This window comes from Scyliorhinus canicula, chromosome 2 (genome assembly GCF_902713615.1).
Source record: "Scyliorhinus canicula chromosome 2, sScyCan1.1, whole genome shotgun sequence".
Taxonomy (NCBI): Eukaryota; Metazoa; Chordata; class Chondrichthyes; order Carcharhiniformes; family Scyliorhinidae; genus Scyliorhinus; species Scyliorhinus canicula.
In genome coordinates, this window is record NC_052147.1 from 812,119 (window position 1) to 831,386 (window position 19,268).

A 19,268-nucleotide genomic window follows, 5' to 3' on the forward strand; every position below is an offset into this window, starting at 1 on the left:
CTATACCCAGCTGCTGTATCGAGACACTGAGCTACACCCAGCTGCTGTGTGAAGACACTGAGCTATACCCAGCTGCTGTATCGAGACACTGAGCTATACCCAGCTGCTGTGTGAAGACACTGAGCTATACCCAGCTGCTGTATCGAGACACTGAGCTACACCCAGCTGCTGTATCGAGACACTGAGCTATACCCAGCTGCTGTGTGAAGACACTGAGCTATACCCAGCTGCTGTATCGAGACACTGAGCTATACCCAGCTGCTGTGTGAAGACACTGAGCTATACCCAGCTGCTGTATCGAGACACTGAGCTATACCCAGCTGCTGTATCGAGACACTGAGCTATACCCAGCTGCTGTATCGAGACACTGAGCTATACCCAGCTGCTGTATCGAGACACTGAGCTATACCCAGCTGCTGTATCGAGACACTGAGCTATACCCAGCTGCTGTATCGAGACACTGAGCTACACCCAGCTGCTGTATCGAGACACTGAGCTACACCCAGCTGCTGTATCGAGACACTGAGCTATACCCAGCTGCTGTATCGAGACACTGAGCTATACCCAGCTGCTGTATCGAGACACTGAGCTATACCCAGCTGCTGTATCGAGACACTGAGCTATACCCAGCTGCTGTGTGAAGACACTGAGCTATACCCAGCTGCTGTGTGAAGACACTGAGCTATACCCAGCTGCTGTATCGAGACACTGAGCTATACCCAGCTGCTGTATCGAGACACTGAGCTATACCCAGCTGCTGTGTCGAGACACTGAGCTATACCCAGCTGCTGTATCGAGACACTGAGCTATACCCAGCTGCTGTGTGAAGACACTGAGCTATACCCAGCTGCTGTATCGAGACACTGAGCTATACCCAGCTGCTGTATCGAGACACTGAGCTACACCCAGCTGCTGTGTGAAGACACTGAGCTACACCCAGCTGCTGTGTGAAGACACTGAGCTACACCCAGCTGCTGTGTGAAGACACTGAGCTATACCCAGCTGCTGTGTGAAGACACTGAGCTATACCCAGCTGCTGTGTGAAGACACTGAGCTATACCCAGCTGCTGTATCGAGACACTGAGCTATACCCAGCTGCTGTATCGAGACACTGAGCTACACCCAGCTGCTGTGTGAAGACACTGAGCTATACCCAGCTGCTGTATCGAGACACTGAGCTATACCCAGCTGCTGTATCGAGACACTGAGCTACACCCAGCTGCTGTATCGAGACACTGAGCTACACCCAGCTGCTGTGTGAAGACACTGAGCTACACCCAGCTGCTGTATCGAGACACTGAGCTATACCCAGCTGCTGTATCGAGACACTGAGCTATACCCAGCTGCTGTATCGAGACACTGAGCTATACCCAGCTGCTGTATCGAGACACTGAGCTATACCCAGCTGCTGTACCGAGACACTGAGCTACACCCAGCTGCTGTACCGAGACACTGAGCTACACCCAGCTGCTGTATCGAGACACTGAGCTATACCCAGCTGCTGTATCGAGATACTGAGCGACACCCAGCTGCTGTATCGAGACACTGAGCTACACCCAGCTGCTGTGTGAAGACACTGAGCTATACCCAGCTGCTGTATCGAGACACTGAGCTATACCCAGCTGCTGTATCGAGACACTGAGCTACACCCAGCTGCTGTGTGAAGACACTGAGCTATACCCAGCTGCTGTATCGAGACACTGAGCTATACCCAGCTGCTGTGTGAAGACACTGAGCTATACCCAGCTGCTGTGTGAAGACACTGAGCTACACCCAGCTGCTGTATCGAGACACTGAGCTACACCCAGCTGCTGTATCGAGACACTGAGCTATACCCAGCTGCTGTATCGAGACACTGAGCTATACCCAGCTGCTGTATCGAGACACTGAGCTACACCCAGCTGCTGTGTGAAGACACTGAGCTATACCCAGCTGCTGTATCGAGACACTGAGCTATACCCAGCTGCTGTATCGAGACACTGAGCTATACCCAGCTGCTGTATCGAGACACTGAGCTATACCCAGCTGCTGTGTGAAGACACTGAGCTATACCCAGCTGCTGTATCGAGACACTGAGCTACACCCAGCTGCTGTATCGAGACACTGAGCTATACCCAGCTGCTGTATCGAGACACTGAGCTATACCCAGCTGCTGTATCGAGACACTGAGCTACACCCAGCTGCTGTATCGAGACACTGAGCTACACCCAGCTGCTGTATCGAGACACTGAGCTATACCCAGCTGCTGTGTGAAGATACTGAGCTACACCCAGCTGCTGTATCGAGACACTGAGCTACACCCAGGTGCTGTATCGAGACACTGAGCTATACCCAGCTGCTGTGTGAAGACACTGAGCTATACCCAGCTGCTGTATCGAGACAGTGAGCTATACCCAGCTGCTGTATCGAGACAGTGAGCTATACCCAGCTGCTGTATCGAGACACTGAGCTACACCCAGCTGCTGTATCGAGACAGTGAGCTATACCCAGCTGCTGTATCGAGACACTGAGCTACACCCAGCTGCTGTATCGAGACACTGAGCTACACCCAGCTGCTGTATCGAGGCACTGAGCTACACCCAGCTGCTGTGTGAAGACACTGAGCTATACCCAGCTGCTGTGTGAAGACACTGAGCTATACCCAGCTGCTGTATCGAGACACTGAGCTATACCCAGCTGCTGTATCGAGACACTGAGCTACACCCAGCTGCTGTATCGAGACACTGAGCTATACCCAGCTGCTGTGTGAAGACACTGAGCTATACCCAGCTGCTGTATCGAGACACTGAGCTATACCCAGCTGCTGTATCGAGACAGTGAGCTATACCCAGCTGCTGTATCGAGACACTGAGCTACACCCAGCTGCTGTATCGAGATACTGAGCTATACCCAGCTGCTGTATCGAGACACTGAGCTATACCCAGCTGCTGTATCGAGACACTGAGCTATACCCAGCTGCTGTATCGAGACACTGAGCTACACCCAGCTGCTGTGTGAAGACACTGAGCTATACCCAGCTGTTGTATCGAGACACTGAGCTACACCCAGCTGCTGTATCGAGACACTGAGCTATACCCAGCTGCTGTGTGAAGACACTGAGCTATACCCAGCTACTGTATCGAGATACTGAGCTATACCCAGCTGCTGTGTGAAGACACTGAGCTATACCCAGCTACTGTATCGAGATACTGAGCTATACCCAGCTGCTGTGTGAAGACACTGAGCTATACCCAGCTGTTGTATCGAGACACTGAGCTACACCCAGCTGCTGTGTGAAGACACTGAGCTATACCCAGCTGCTGTGTGAAGACACTGAGCTATACCCAGCTACTGTATCGAGACACTGAGCTATACCCAGCTGCTGTATCGAGACACTGAGCTACACCCAGCTGCTGTATCGAGATACTGAGCTATACCCAGCTGCTGTATCGAGACACTGAGCTATACCCAGCTGCTGTATCGAGACACTGAGCTACACCCAGCTGCTGTATCGAGACACTGAGCTATACCCAGCTGCTGTATCGAGATACTGAGCTACACCCAGCTGCTGTATCGAGACACTGAGCTACACCCAGCTGCTGTATCGAGACACTGAGCTACACCCAGCTGCTGTATCGAGACACTGAGCTACACCCAGCTGCTGTGTGAAGACACTGAGCTACACCCAGCTGCTGTGTGAAGACACTGAGCTACACCCAGCTGCTGTGTGAAGACACTGAGCTACACCCAGCCGCTGTATCGAGACACTGAGCTACACCCAGCTGCTGTATCGAGACACTGAGCTACACCCAGCTGCTGTATCGAGACACTGAGTTACACCCAGCTGCTGTATCGAGACACTGAGCTACACCCAGCTGCTGTATCGAGACACTGAGCTACACCCAGCTGCTGTATCGAGACACTGAGCTACACCCAGCTGCTGTGTGAAGACACTGAGCTATACCCAGCGGCTGTGTGAAGACACTGAGCTACACCCAGCTGCTGTATCGAGACACTGAGCTACACCCAGCCGCTGTATCGAGACACTGAGCTACACCCAGCTGCTGTATCGAGACACTGAGCTACACCCAGCGGCTGTGTGAAGACACTGAGCTACACCCAGCTGCTGTATCGAGACACTGAGCTACACCCAGCTGCTGTATCGAGATACTGAGCTATACCCAGCTGCTGTATCGAGACACTGAGCTATACCCAGCTGCTGTATCGAGACACTGAGCTATACCCAGCTGCTGTATCGAGACACTGAGCTATACCCAGCTGCTGTATCGAGACACTGAGCTATACCCAGCTGCTGTATCGAGACACTGAGCTATACCCAGCTGCTGTGTGAAGACACTGAGCTACACCCAGCTGCTGTATCGAGACACTGAGCTACACCCAGCTGCTGTGTGAAGACACTGAGCTATACCCAGCTGCTGTATCGAGACACTGAGCTATACCCAGCTGCTGTGTGAAGACACTGAGCTATACCCAGCTGCTGTATCGAGACACTGAGCTACACCCAGCTGCTGTATCGAGACACTGGGCTATACCCAGCTGCTGTATCGAGACACTGAGCTATACCCAGCTGCTGTATCGAGACACTGAGCTATACCCAGCTGCTGTATCGAGACACTGAGCTATACCCAGCTGCTGTATCGAGACACTGAGCTATACCCAGCTGCTGTATCGAGACACTGAGCTATACCCAGCTGCTGTGTGAAGACACTGAGCTATACCCAGCTGCTGTATCGAGACACTGAGCTATACCCAGCTGCTGTATCGAGACACTGAGCTACACCCAGCTGCTGTATCGAGACACTGAGCTACACCCAGCTGCTGTATCGAGACACTGAGCTACACCCAGCTGCTGTATCGAGACACTGAGCTATACCCAGCTGCTGTATCGAGACACTGAGCTATACCCAGCTGCTGTATCGAGACACTGAGCTATACCCAGCTGCTGTATCGAGACACTGAGCTATACCCAGCTGCTGTATCGAGACACTGAGCTACACCCAGGTGCTGTATCGAGACACTGAGCTACACCCAGGTGCTGTATCGAGACACTGAGCTATACCCAGCTGCTGTGTGAAGACACTGAGCTATACCCAGCTGCTGTATCGAGACACTGAGCTATACCCAGCTGCTGTATCGAGACACTGAGCTATACCCAGCTGCTGTGTGAAGACACTGAGCTACACCCAGCTGCTGTATCGAGACACTGAGCTATACCCAGCTGCTGTGTGAAGACACTGAGCTACACCCAGCTGCTGTATCGAGACACTGAGCTATACCCAGCTGCTGTATCGAGACACTGAGCTATACCCAGCTGCTGTATCGAGACACTGAGCTACACCCAGCTGCTGTATCGAGACACTGAGCTACACCCAGCTGCTGTATCGAGATACTGAGCTATACCCAGCTGCTGTATCGAGACACTGAGCTATACCCAGCTGCTGTATCGAGACACTGAGCTACACCCAGCTGCTGTATCGAGATACTGAGCTATACCCAGCTGCTGTATCGAGACACTGAGCTATACCCAGCTGCTGTACCGAGACACTGAGCTATACCCAGCTGCTGTGTGAAGACACTGAGCTATACCCAGCTGCTGTATCGAGACACTGAGCTATACCCAGCTGCTGTATCGAGACACTGAGCTACACCCAGCTGCTGTATCGAGATACTGAGCTATACCCAGCTGCTGTGTGAAGACACTGAGCTATACCCAGCTGCTGTATCGAGACACTGAGCTACACCCAGCTGCTGTATCGAGACACTGAGCTATACCCAGCTGCTGTGTGAAGACACTGAGCTACACCCAGCTGCTGTATCGAGACACTGAGCTATACCCAGCTGCTGTGTGAAGACACTGAGCTATACCCAGCTGCTGTGTGAAGACACTGAGCTATACCCAGCTGCTGTATCGAGACACTGAGCTATACCCAGCTGCTGTATCGAGACACTGAGCTACACCCAGCTGCTGTATCGAGACAGTGAGCTACACCCAGCTGCTGTATCGAGACACTGAGCTATACCCAGCTGCTGTATCGAGACACTGAGCTACACCCAGCTGCTGTATCGAGACACTGAGCTATACCCAGCTGCTGTATCGAGACACTGAGCTATACCCAGCTGCTGTGTGAAGACACTGAGCTATACCCAGCTGCTGTGTGAAGACACTGAGCTACACCCAGCTGCTGTGTGAAGACACTGAGCTATACCCAGCTGCTGTGTGAAGACACTGAGCTATACCCAGCTGCTGTATCGAGACACTGAGCTATACCCAGCTGCTGTATCGAGACACTGAGCTATACCCAGCTGCTGTATCGAGACACTGAGCTATACCCAGCTGCTGTATCGAGACACTGAGCTATACCCAGCTGCTGTGTGAAGACACTGAGCTATACCCAGCTGCTGTGTGAAGACACTGAGCTATACCCAGCTGCTGTATCGAGACACTGAGCTATACCCAGCTGCTGTATCGAGACACTGAGCTATACCCAGCTGCTGTATCGAGACACTGAGCTATACCCAGCTGCTGTATCGAGACACTGAGCTATACCCAGCTGCTGTATCGAGACACTGAGCTATACCCAGCTGCTGTATCGAGACACTGAGCTATACCCAGCTGCTGTATCGAGACACTGAGCTATACCCAGCTGCTGTATCGAGACACTGAGCTATACCCAGCTGCTGTGTGAAGACACTGAGCTATACCCAGCTGCTGTATCGAGACACTGAGCTATACCCAGCTGCTGTATCGAGACACTGGGCTATACCCAGCTGCTGTATCGAGACACTGAGCTATACCCAGCTGCTGTACCGAGACACTGAGCTACACCCAGCTGCTGTGTGAAGACACTGAGCAATACCCAGCTGCTGTGTGAAGACACTGAGCTATACCCAGCTGCTGTATCGAGACACTGAGCTATACCCAGCTGCTGTGTGAAGACACTGAGCTATACCCAGCTGCTGTGTGAAGACACTGAGCTATACCCAGCTGCTGTATCGAGACACTGAGCTATACCCAGCTGCTGTATCGAGACACTGAGCTATACCCAGCTGCTGTATCGAGACACTGAGCTATACCCAGCTGCTGTATCGAGACACTGAGCTATACCCAGCTGCTGTATCGAGACACTGAGCTATACCCAGCTGCTGTATCGAGACACTGAGCTATACCCAGCTGCTGTATCGAGACACTGAGCTATACCCAGCTGCTGTATCGAGACACTGAGCTATACCCAGCTGCTGTATCGAGACACTGAGCTACACCCAGCTGCTGTATCGAGACACTGAGCTATACCCAGCTGCTGTATCGAGACACTGAGCTATACCCAGCTGCTGTATCGAGACACTGGGCTATACCCAGCTGCTGTATCGAGACACTGGGCTATACCCAGCTGCTGTATCGAGACACTGAGCTATACCCAGCTGCTGTATCGAGACACTGAGCTATACTCAGCCGCTGTGTGAAGACACTGAGCTATACCCAGCTGCTGTATCGAGACACTGATCTACACCCAGCTGCTGTATCGAGACACTGAGCTATACCCAGCTGCTGTGTGAAGACACTGAGCTATACCCAGCTGCTGTATCGAGATACTGAGCTACACCCAGCTGCTGTATCGAGACACTGAGCTATACCCAGCTACTGTGTGAAGACACTGAGCTATACCCAGCTGCTGTATCGAGACACTGAGCTATACCCAGCTGCTGTATCGAGACACTGAGCTATACCCAGCTGCTGTATCGAGACACTGATCTACACCCAGCTGCTGTATCGAGACACTGAGCTATACCCAGCTGCTGTATCGAGACACTGAGCTACACCCAGCTGCTGTATCGAGACACTGATCTACACCCAGCTGCTGTATCGAGACACTGAGCTATACCCAGCTGCTGTATCGAGACACTGATCTACACCCAGCTGCTGTATCGAGACACTGAGCTATACCCAGCTGCTGTATCGAGACACTGAGCTATACCCAGCTGCTGTATCGAGACACTGAGCTATACCCAGCTGCTGTATCGAGACACTGAGCGAGACCCAGCTGCTGTGTGAAGACACTGAGCTATACCCAGCTGCTGTGTGAAGACACTGAGCTACACCCAGCTGCTGTATCGAGACACTGAGCTACACCCAGCTGCTGTATGAAGACACTGAGCTACACCCAGCTGCTGTATCGAGACACTGAGCTATACCCAGCTGCTGTGTGAAGACACTGAGCTATACCCAGCTGCTGTATCGAGACACTGAGCTATACCCAGCTGCTGTATCGAGACACTGAGCTATACCCAGCTGCTGTATCGAGACACTGAGCTACACCCAGCTGCTGTATCGAGACACTGAGCTATACCCAGCTGCTGTGTGAAGACACTGAGCTACACCCAGCTGCTGTATCGAGACACTGAGCTACACCCAGCTGCTGTATCGAGACACTGAGCTACACCCAGCTGCTGTGTGAAGACACTGAGCTATACCCAGCTGCTGTATCGAGACACTGAGCTATACCCAGCTGCTGTATCGAGACACTGAGCTATACCCAGCTGCTGTATCGAGACACTGAGCAATACCCAGCTGCTGTATCGAGACACTGAGCTACACCCAGCTGCTGTATCGAGACACTGAGCTACACCCAGCTGCTGTATCGAGACACTGAGCTATACCCAGCTGCTGTATCGAGACACTGAGCTACACCCAGCTGCTGTATCGAGACACTGAGCTACACCCAGCTGCTGTATCGAGACACTGAGCTATACCCAGCTGCTGTATCGAGACACTGAGCTACACCCAGCTGCTGTGTGAAGACACTGAGCTATACCCAGCTGCTGTGTGAAGACACTGAGCTATACCCAGCTGCTGTATCGAGACACTGAGCTACACCCAGCTGCTGTATCGAGACACTGAGCTACACCCAGCTGCTGTATCGAGACACTGAGCTACACCCAGCTGCTGTATCGAGACACTGAGCTACACCCAGCTGCTGTATCGAGACACTGAGCTATACCCAGCTGCTGTATCGAGACACTGAGCTACACCCAGCTGCTGTATCGAGACACTGAGCTACACCCAGCTGCTGTATCGAGACACTGAGCTATACCCAGCTGCTGTATCGAGACACTGAGCTACACCCAGCTGCTGTATCGAGACACTGAGCTATACCCAGCTGCTGTGTGAAGACACTGAGCTATACCCAGCTGCTGTATCGAGACACTGAGCTATACCCAGCTGCTGTATCGAGACACTGAGCTATACCCAGCTGCTGTATCGAGACACTGAGCTACACCCAGCTGCTGTATCGAGACACTGAGCTATATCCAGCTGCTGTATCGAGACACTGAGCTATACCCAGCTGCTGTGTGAAGACACTGAGCTACACCCAGCTGCTGTATCGAGACACTGAGCTATACCCAGCTGCTGTATCGAGACACTGAGCTATACCCAGCTGCTGTATCGAGACACTGAGCTATACCCAGCTGCTGTATCGAGACACTGAGCTATACCCAGCTGCTGTGTGAAGACACTGAGCTACACCCAGCTGCTGTGTGAAGACACTGAGCTACACCCAGCTGCTGTATCGAGACACTGAGCTATACCCAGCTGCTGTGTGAAGACACTGAGCTACACCCAGCTGCTGTATCGAGACACTGAGCTATACCCAGCTGCTGTGTGAAGACACTGAGCTACACCCAGCTGCTGTGTGAAGACACTGAGCTACACCCAGCTGCTGTATCGAGACACTGAGCTATACCCAGCTGCTGTGTGAAGACACTGAGCTACACCCAGCTGCTGTATCGAGACACTGAGCTATACCCAGCTGCTGTATCGAGACACTGAGCTATACCCAGCTGCTGTATCGAGACACTGAGCTATACCCAGCTGCTGTGTGAAGACACTGAGCTATACCCAGCTGCTGTATCGAGACACTGAGCTACACCCAGCTGCTGTATCGAGACACTGAGCTATACCCAGCTGCTGTGTGAAGACACTGAGCTACACCCAGCTGCTGTATCGAGACACTGAGCTATACCCAGCTGCTGTATCGAGACACTGAGCTATACCCAGCTGCTGTGTGAAGACACTGAGCTACACCCAGCTGCTGTATCGAGACACTGAGCTATACCCAGCTGCTGTACGAAGACACTGAGCTATACCCAGCTGCTGTATAGAGACACTGAGCTACACCCAGCTGCTGTATCGAGACACTGAGCTACACCCAGCTGCTGTACGAAGACACTGAGCTACACCCAGCTGCTGTGTCGAGACACTGAGCTATACCCAGCTGCTGTATCGAGACACTGAGCTATACCCAGCTGCTGTATCGAGACACTGAGCTATACCCAGCTGCTGTATCGAGACACTGAGCTACACCCAGCTGCTGTACGAAGACACTGAGCTACACCCAGCTGCTGTATCGAGACACTGAGCTATACCCAGCTGCTGTATCGAGACACTGAGCTACACCCAGCTGCTGTATCGAGACACTGAGCTATACCCAGCTGCTGTATCGAGACACTGAGCTACACCCAGCTGCTGTATCGAGACACTGAGCTATACCCAGCTGCTGTATCGAGACACTGAGCTACACCCAGCTGCTGTATCGAGACACTGAGCTACACCCAGCTGCTGTATCGAGACACTGAGCTATACCCAGCTGCTGTATCGAGACACTGAGCTACACCCAGCTGCTGTATCGAGACACTGAGCTACACCCAGCTGCTGTATCGAGACACTGAGCTATACCCAGCTGCTGTATCGAGACACTGAGCTATACCCAGCTGCTGTATCGAGACACTGAGCTACACCCAGCTGCTGTGTGAAGACACTGAGCTACACCCAGCTGCTGTATCGAGACACTGAGCTACACCCAGCTGCTGTATCGAGACACTGAGCTATACCCAGCTGCTGTGTGAAGACACTGAGCTACACCCAGCTGCTGTATCGAGACACTGAGCTATACCCAGCTGCTGTATCGAGACACTGAGCTATACCCAGCTGCTGTATCGAGACACTGAGCTACACCCAGCTGCTGTATGAAGACACTGAGCTACACCCAGCTGCTGTATCGAGACACTGAGCTATACCCAGCTGCTGTATCGAGACACTGAGCTATACCCAGCTGCTGTATCGAGACACTGAGCTATACCCAGCTGCTGTATCGAGACACTGAGCTATACCCAGCTGCTGTGTGAAGACACTGAGCTACACCCAGCTGCTGTGTGAAGACACTGAGCTATACCCAGCTGCTGTATCGAGACACTGAGCTATACCCAGCTGCTGTATCGAGACACTGAGCTATACCCAGCTGCTGTATGAAGACACTGAGCTACACCCAGCTGCTGTATCGAGACACTGAGCTATACCCAGCTGCTGTATCGAGACACTGAGCTATACCCAGCTGCTGTATCGAGGCACTGAGCTATACCCAGCTGCTGTATCGAGGCACTGAGCTATACCCAGCTGCTGTATGAAGACACTGAGCTACACCCAGCTGCTGTATCGAGACACTGAGCTACACCCAGCTGCTGTATCGAGACACTGAGCTATACCCAGCTGCTGTATCGAGACACTGAGCTATACCCAGCTGCTGTATCGAGACACTGAGCTATACCCAGCTGCTGTATCGAGACACTGAGCTACACCCAGCTGCTGTATCGAGACACTGAGCTACACCCAGCTGCTGTGTGAAGACACTGAGCTATACCCAGCTGCTGTGTGAAGACACTGAGCTACACCCAGCTGCTGTATCGAGACACTGAGCTATACCCAGCTGCTGTATCGAGACACTGAGCTATACCCAGCTGCTGTGTGAAGACACTGAGCTACACCCAGCTGCTGTATCGAGACACTGAGCTATACCCAGCTGCTGTATCGAGACACTGAGCTATACCCAGCTGCTATGTGAAGACACTGAGCTATACCCAGCTGCTGTATCGAGACACTGAGCTATACCCAGCTGCTATGTGAAGACACTGAGCTATACCCAGCTGCTGTGTGAAGACACTGAGCTATACCCAGCTGCTGTATCGAGACACTGAGCTACACCCAGCTGCCGTATCGAGACACTGAGCTACACCCAGCTGCTGTATCGAGACACTGAGCTACACCCAGCTGCCGTATCGAGACACTGAGCTACACCCAGCTGCTGTATCGAGATACTGAGCTATACCCAGCTGCTGTATCGAGACACTGAGCTATACCCAGCTGCTGTATCGAGACACTGAGCTATACCCAGCTGCTGTATCGAGACACTGAGCTATACCCAGCTGCTGTGTGAAGACACTGAGCTATACCCAGCTGCTGTATCGAGACACTGAGCTACACCCAGCTGCTGTGTGAAGACACTGAGCTATACCCAGCTGCTGTATCGAGACACTGAGCTATACCCAGCTGCTGTATCGAGACACTGGGCTATACCCAGCTGCTGTATCGAGATACTGAGCTATACCCAGCTGCTGTATCGAGACACTGAGCTATACCCAGCTGCTGTATCGAGACACTGAGCTATACCCAGCTGCTGTATCGAGACACTGAGCTATACCCAGCTGCTGTATCGAGACACTGGGCTATACCCAGCTGCTGTATCGAGACACTGAGCTATACCCAGCTGCTGTATCGAGACACTGAGCTACACCCAGCTGCTGTATCGAGACACTGAGCTATACCCAGCTGCTGTGTGAAGACACTGAGCTATACCCAGCTGCTGTGTGAAGACACTGAGCTATACCCAGCTGCTGTGTGGAGACACTGAGCTATATACACTAAAATATATATATTAAATGATTGAATGGCGGGGCAGATTCGATGCGCCGAGTGGCCTAATTCTGCTCTTATGGAGTCATTTCAGCCCTTCTATTCTGTTTTAATAATATCCATTCAATGAATGGGGCAACATTATAGCACAGTGGTTAGCACTGTTGAATCGCAGCGCCAGGGTCCCACGTTCTCCCCGTGGCTGCGTGGGTTAGCTCCGGGTGCTCCGGTTTCCTCCTACAAGTCCCGAAAGCTGTTTGGTGAATTCTCCCTCTGTGTACCCGTACAGACGCCAGAATGGGGCGACTAGGAGCTTTTCACAGTGACCTCATTGCAGTGTTAATGTAAGCCGACTTGTGACAATAAAGATTATTGTAATTATTAGAAGGAAGTAACCTCCATTTTTAATGCCATTTATTTTGCCACTTTGTAATAGAAATCTCCCATTGTTATCTGTCAGTCTGAGCCCCAATTTCCCCATCTATCTAACCGTACAGCTCACCTCTCTAATTTATCACTTTCCATCACTTTCTTTTTATTAGACATTCAGTCACCTTCTACTTGGAGCTGGAACTAATTATACTTTGATCACTAACTCACTCACATTTAAACCATCAACCTGGTCCTGATTATTCATAGCTGAAGTTAGTAATCCTTCCCTCTTGGTGACCAGACTGGACACGTTTTCACACCTCTCTTCAAATCATGAATAGGCTCAGAAAAATCTCAGATAATAATGATTTTTTCCCCCCGTCTCTACTCCCTGTTCAGTCTACAGATTCCCTTCCACAATTAGGGAATCTGCACAAACCGAATAATGATTATCTTTGATCCCCCAGCTCTGCCTGAATCAGTTTGTTGGGGACACCAGTACTCTCCCCAGCAGCTTTCCGCTCTTCACCACTGCTCCACCTTCTCCTTTACCCATCTTGCTGAACTATTTACACCCTCCAGACCAGTTTACTGCCAAGCTAATGTTATTCTTACAAAAAGGGAGTAATTGGTTAGGCCACACTCGGAGCATTATGAACATTTCTGATCTCCATATTAGAAAAAGGATATAGGAACGTTGAAAAGGTTTGATAAAGTAGGATGATAAAATCATTCTACTTAGGGGGGAATCCAAAGTGAGGGGCTATAAAACTGAAATAGTCATTAATAAATCCAAGAGGAAATTGATGAGAAATGTCTTTACTCAGGTAGTGATGAGAATGTGCATCCCGTTACCACCAGGAGGCGCCGAGGTGAATAGGGGGACATTGGATGATTAATGAGGAGAAAGAGACTTGCATTTACATGGTGACCACCGGATGTCTCAAAGGGTTTTACAACCATTGCCATTGTTTTTGAAGAGTAGCCACAGTTGTAATACAGGAAACAGGCGGCTGTGTTGATGGGGTTAGATGGTGGAGGGTGGGAGGAAGTTCATGTGAAGCAGCAACACCAACGTGGAACAGTTAGGCTACATGAGCTGTTTCAGTGCAGTCATCTAATGTAGGTTTCTACCGGCCCATTGCCCAGATTGGGTGGTTTGACAATTGTTTCAACTCACCGTGACAGGCCTGTGAGGACAGCACCTTCAACACTGTCCGTGATAACATGCCTTGGAATCCTCCTGTAGACTGAAGCACCTGTAGGGGTGGGACAGAGTCAGTTCTATTGTTAGTGAGACACAGTTGGGTTAAGATTGGTGGATGTGCAGGAATGCCTATGGACACAAACCCAACCTCCATTACCCGCCTCTCCGAGCTCCACAACACCCAGGCAAAGAGATACAAGTCTGTTCTCCCAAAGGTACATATGTTCATCGCCAGGACTTGGCCATGCCCTCTTGGGACTTGTCTGTCCTTCCCAGGGACTCGGTCCCCTGCTCCCAGCTTTCAGTCGCCTGTCCCGGGATTCACCTGCATTCTCCTGGGACCCGGTCCTCCATCCCTGGGATCCACCTATCCTCTCTCAGGAGTCAGATGTCTGCTCCTGCAAGTTGCCCATTTTTGAGAATTGCTCAGCTTCCCCCGCAGATCACATACCTGTTGCTCTATCTCATTCTCTCTTCACCCCGGGTGACCTCAGGTTTTGAGCACTTACCTCTATCTGTTCTTGAAGAAACTCCTGCAAATGTGAAAACCTGAATTAGAGAGGGAACTGTTGCTCAGAAAGAAGAGATTTCACGCAGTAAACACCGAACATCAGGAGTGTGCCAAAAGTATCTCCCGTTCACCCCACAACACACACACACAATCATCAACACAACCCAAAACCCCAAGTGATTGATATATCTTGAATTCCCATAGTGGCGAATACATCCCAAAACTTCACAGTGATCAGAAAATCTCAAACCCCCAGTGATCGATTCACACTAAACCCTTAGTGAAAGAGAAAATGCTGGAAAATCTCAGCAAGTCTAGCAGCATCTGTCGGGAGAGAAAAGAGCTAACGTTTCGAGTCCGATGACTCTTTGTCAAAGCTAACAGACAGAGAAAGTGGGAAATATTTATACTGTGGAGAGAGAATGAAAGATGAGTCACAGCCACAGAAACCCAGGTGAAAGAGTGGTAATGGCCACAGGAACCAAGGGGAAAGAGTGTTAATGGCAGTCCCCAGAGAGAACAAAAGATATGAAATGGCGTAGAAATGGTACAGTAGTTATCATGGGGGATTTTAATCTACATGTCGATTGGTTTAACCAGGTCGGTCAAGGCAGCCTTGAGGAGGAGTTTATAGAATGTATCCGCGATAGATTCCTAGAACAGTATGTAATGGAACCTACGAGGGAACAAGCGGTCCTAGATCTTGTCCTGTGTAATGAGACAGGATTTATTCATGATCTCATAGTTAGGGATCCTCTCGGAAGGAGCGATCACAATATGGTGGAATTTAAAATACAGATGGAGGGTGATCAAACACTAGTGTTTTATGCTTAAACAAAGGAGATTACAATGGGATGAGAGAAGAACTAGCTAAAGTAGACTGGGAGCAAAGTCCACTCCACCATACCCAGTACCTCTCCCATCACCCATGGCACCTTCCCATGCAATCGCAGAACGTGTAACACCTGCCCCTTTACCTCTTCCATGCTTAACATCCCAGACCCAAAACATTCATTCCGGATTAAGCAGCGTTTCACTTGCATCTCTTCTAATCTGGTCTATTGCATTCGCTGCTCCCAATGTGGTCGTCTCTATATCGGAGAGACCAAACGCAGACTGGGTGATCGCTTTGCTGAGCATCTTCGGTCTGTGTGCATTCAGGACCCTGTCTTTCCCATTGCCATTTTAACAAAAGACCCTTCTCCCATGCCCACATGTCTGTTCTTGGCCTGCTGCAATGTTCCAGTGAAGCTCAACGCAAACTGGAGGAACAACATCTCATCTTCCGGTTAGGCACACTACAGCCTTCCGGCCTGAACATCAAATTCAACTTCAGAGGATCAGCTCTACCCCACCTCGACCCATTTGTTTTCATTTCAATTTAACTGTCTTTTACCATTTCATTCTTTCTTAATATATATTTAATTCCCCCCCTCCCCCCAATCCTATCCACCTTTCCTTCACCTTTCTCCTCTTTGCTTCCCCCTTCCCCTCCCCCCCCCCACATCTACAGTTCATCCTCTGATGTTAGTTTCCCTGCTGTTGGCCTTTCACATATTTTGTTCTCTCTGGGGGCTGCTATTAACACTCTTTCCCCTTGATATCTGTGGCCATTAGCACCCAGTTTCCCTGGGTTTCTGTGGCCATTAGCACCCAGTTTCCCTGGGTTTCTGTGGCCATTAACACTCTTTCCCCTTGGTATCTGTGGCCATTAGCACCCGGTTTCCCTGGGTTTCTGTGGCTATGACTCATCTTTCATTCTCACTCCACAGTATAAATATTTCCCACTTTCTCTGTCTGTTAGCTTTGACAAAGAGTCATCGGACTCGAAACGTTAGCTCTTTTCTCTCCCTACAGATGCTGCCAAACTTGCTGAGATTATCCAGCATTTTCTCTTTTGTTTCAGATTCCAGAATCCACAGTAATTTGCTTTTATCCAGTGCTAAACCCTTGGCATTCGATTCACCCCAAAGTGATTGATACATTCCAAATTGTGATCTTTGGAGTTTGTTGAGAAATGCAATCTTATTGAAAATGCAAACCAGATCATAAGATAAATTGGGAGCTATTCCGGAATCTCGAATCCATAGAGAAATGATTGTGCTGGAGTTGCCAAGGTGAAGATTTCCATGGTGAAGTTTACTATTCTTATTGAAAAGCAGAATGACTTTGTTAGTTGGTACAACTTTCCTGGAGAGAGGGCAGCACAGTGGCGCAGTGGTTAGCACTGCTGCCTCACAGCACTGAGGACCCGGGCAGCACAGTGACACAGTGGTTAGCACTGCTGCCTCACAGCCGTCAAGGTCCCAGGTTCAATCCTGGCTCTGGGTCACTGGCTGTGTGGAGTTTGCACATTCTCCCGGTGTCTGTGTGAGTTTTGTCCCCAAAACCCAAAGATGTGCAGGCTAGGTGGATTGGCCACACTAAATTGCCCCTTAATTGGAAAAAATTTATTGGGTACTCTAAATTTAGAAAAAAAAAACTTTCCTGGAGGGGGAATATTTATTCCTGAGTTATTTATGACAGTTAACCGAGATCAGGTAAATCCCATTACCCAAAGATTTGAAGTTAGAGTTAAAAGCAGATGCTAAGAAAGCAAACAGAGTTGAGGTAATAACACAGCATTTGGAATGAGAAGAAGAAGTTAATCCAGATAGCATTTCTGTTGAGCTTGCTAGAATTCAGTTGCAAACTAAACAACTTTAGGGAGAGAAAAAACCTGAACTTGAAAGGAAAGAGAAATGTGAAAGTTTAAACAGGAACTCCAGGAGAGAAGTTAGTGAGGGGCGAAAGAAAACAGGTAAGGGACAGGGAGTTTCAAACATAGACAGACAACATGAACTCGCTAAAGAAAGGCTTAGAGAATGGGATGAAAGATGAGATAGCAGTGTTCAGATGATGAGTTAATGCCACTCTGAGCTTTGATAGAATGAAGAATCTTTCCCCAATGCCAAATTGCCTGAAGATTTCATAGATTTTACAGTACAGAAGGAGGCCATTCGGCCCATCGAGTCTGCACCGGCTCTTGGAAAGAGCACCCTACCCAAGGTCAACACCTCCACCCTATCCCCATAACCCAGTAATCACACCCAACACTAATGGCAATTTTGGACATGAAGGGCAATTTATCATGGCCAATCCACCTAACCTGCACATCTTTGGACTGTGGGAGGAAACCGGAGCACCCGGAGGAAACCCACGCACACACGGGGAGGATGTGCAGACTCCGCACAGACAGTGACCCAAGCCGGAATCGAACTTGGGACCCTGGAGCTGTGAAGCAATTGTGCTATCCACAATGCTACCGTGCTGCCCACAAAGATGGAGTTGAGTGGTTATATCTTGTTTGAAAAGGTGGGCCCAGAGCTAAAGTGGGTAAAGGACACATGCAGATGGATTCTCCGCCCCGCCACATTTCTACCTCGACCCGTCGGCGGGATTCTCCGTTACAACCGGCTGGTCAATGGGGTTTCCCGTTGTGGGGCAGCCCCACGCCGTCAGGAAACCCCCGGGTGCCGGCAAAACGGAGAATCCCGCCCATGAACTCTCATTCTGCAGAGTGTTTTGATCAGGAAAGCTATGGATGTGTAGATTGTTTGGCAGAATAATCCCAGATGTAGGAGTCTTTCAGGTTGATTTCCTTTGTTTCAATTTCTTTTATTTTATAGTTTTGGTCTGTGGACACTGTGCTTTCCAGGACATTGTGTTCCTAGGTTTTGTATTTTGGAGAGGAGAAACCAGACTTCTCAGCGCCAAGTAAATCTTGGGAACTGGTTTTGGAAGAAGTGGGTTCGATTGGTTAACTGGCAACTGGTGGGTTGGCCTCGGAGTGTTCTGCCTGACAATAGTCAGCAGTTGGTTCCTGCCAGGTGGTGTTTTTACAGAGAACATCATAGAATCCCTACAGTGCAGAAGGAGGCCATTCTGCCCATTGTGTTTGCACCGATCCATGTTCCACCCTATCCCTGCAACTCCATAACCTAACCTGCACATCCCTGGACACTGAGGGGCAATTTATCATGGCCAATCCACCTAACCCTTTGGACTGTGGGAGGAAACCCACGCAGACACGGGGAGAATATGCAGACTCCTCACAGTAACCCAAGGCTGGAATTGAACCCGGGTCCCCGGTGCTGTGAGGCAGCAGTGCTAACCACTGTGCCGCCCGAGGTCCGGTGCTGTGAGGCAGCAGTGCTAGCCACTGTGCCGCCCGAGGCCCGGTGCTGTGAGGCAGCAGTGCTAGCCACTGTGCTGCCCGAGGTCCGGTGCTGTGAGGCAGCAGTGCTAACCACTGTGCCACTGTGCAGCCCGAGGCCCGGTGCTGTGAGGCAGCAGTGCTAGCCACTGTGCCACTGTGCCGCCCGAGGCCCGGTGCTGTGAGGCAGCAGTGCTAACCACTGTGCCACCGTGCCACCCGAGGCCCGGTGCTGTGAGGC

At 50.7% G+C, this 19,268-nt stretch overlaps 1 protein-coding gene across 1 annotated transcript in view; it reads right to left on the bottom strand.

Moving 5' to 3' along the window:
* LOC119979431 (DNA mismatch repair protein Mlh3-like) overlaps positions 1-19,268 on the bottom strand; it is a 48,534-nt gene that overhangs the window by 17,710 nt on the left and 11,556 nt on the right. Inside the window, exons 2-3 of the mRNA XM_038821657.1 lie at positions 14,831-14,854; positions 14,295-14,373 (exon numbers count right to left, since the gene is read on the bottom strand). Coding sequence (XP_038677585.1) covers positions 14,295-14,373; positions 14,831-14,854 — 103 coding nt within the window. The remainder of the gene's footprint in view (positions 1-14,294; positions 14,374-14,830; positions 14,855-19,268) is intronic.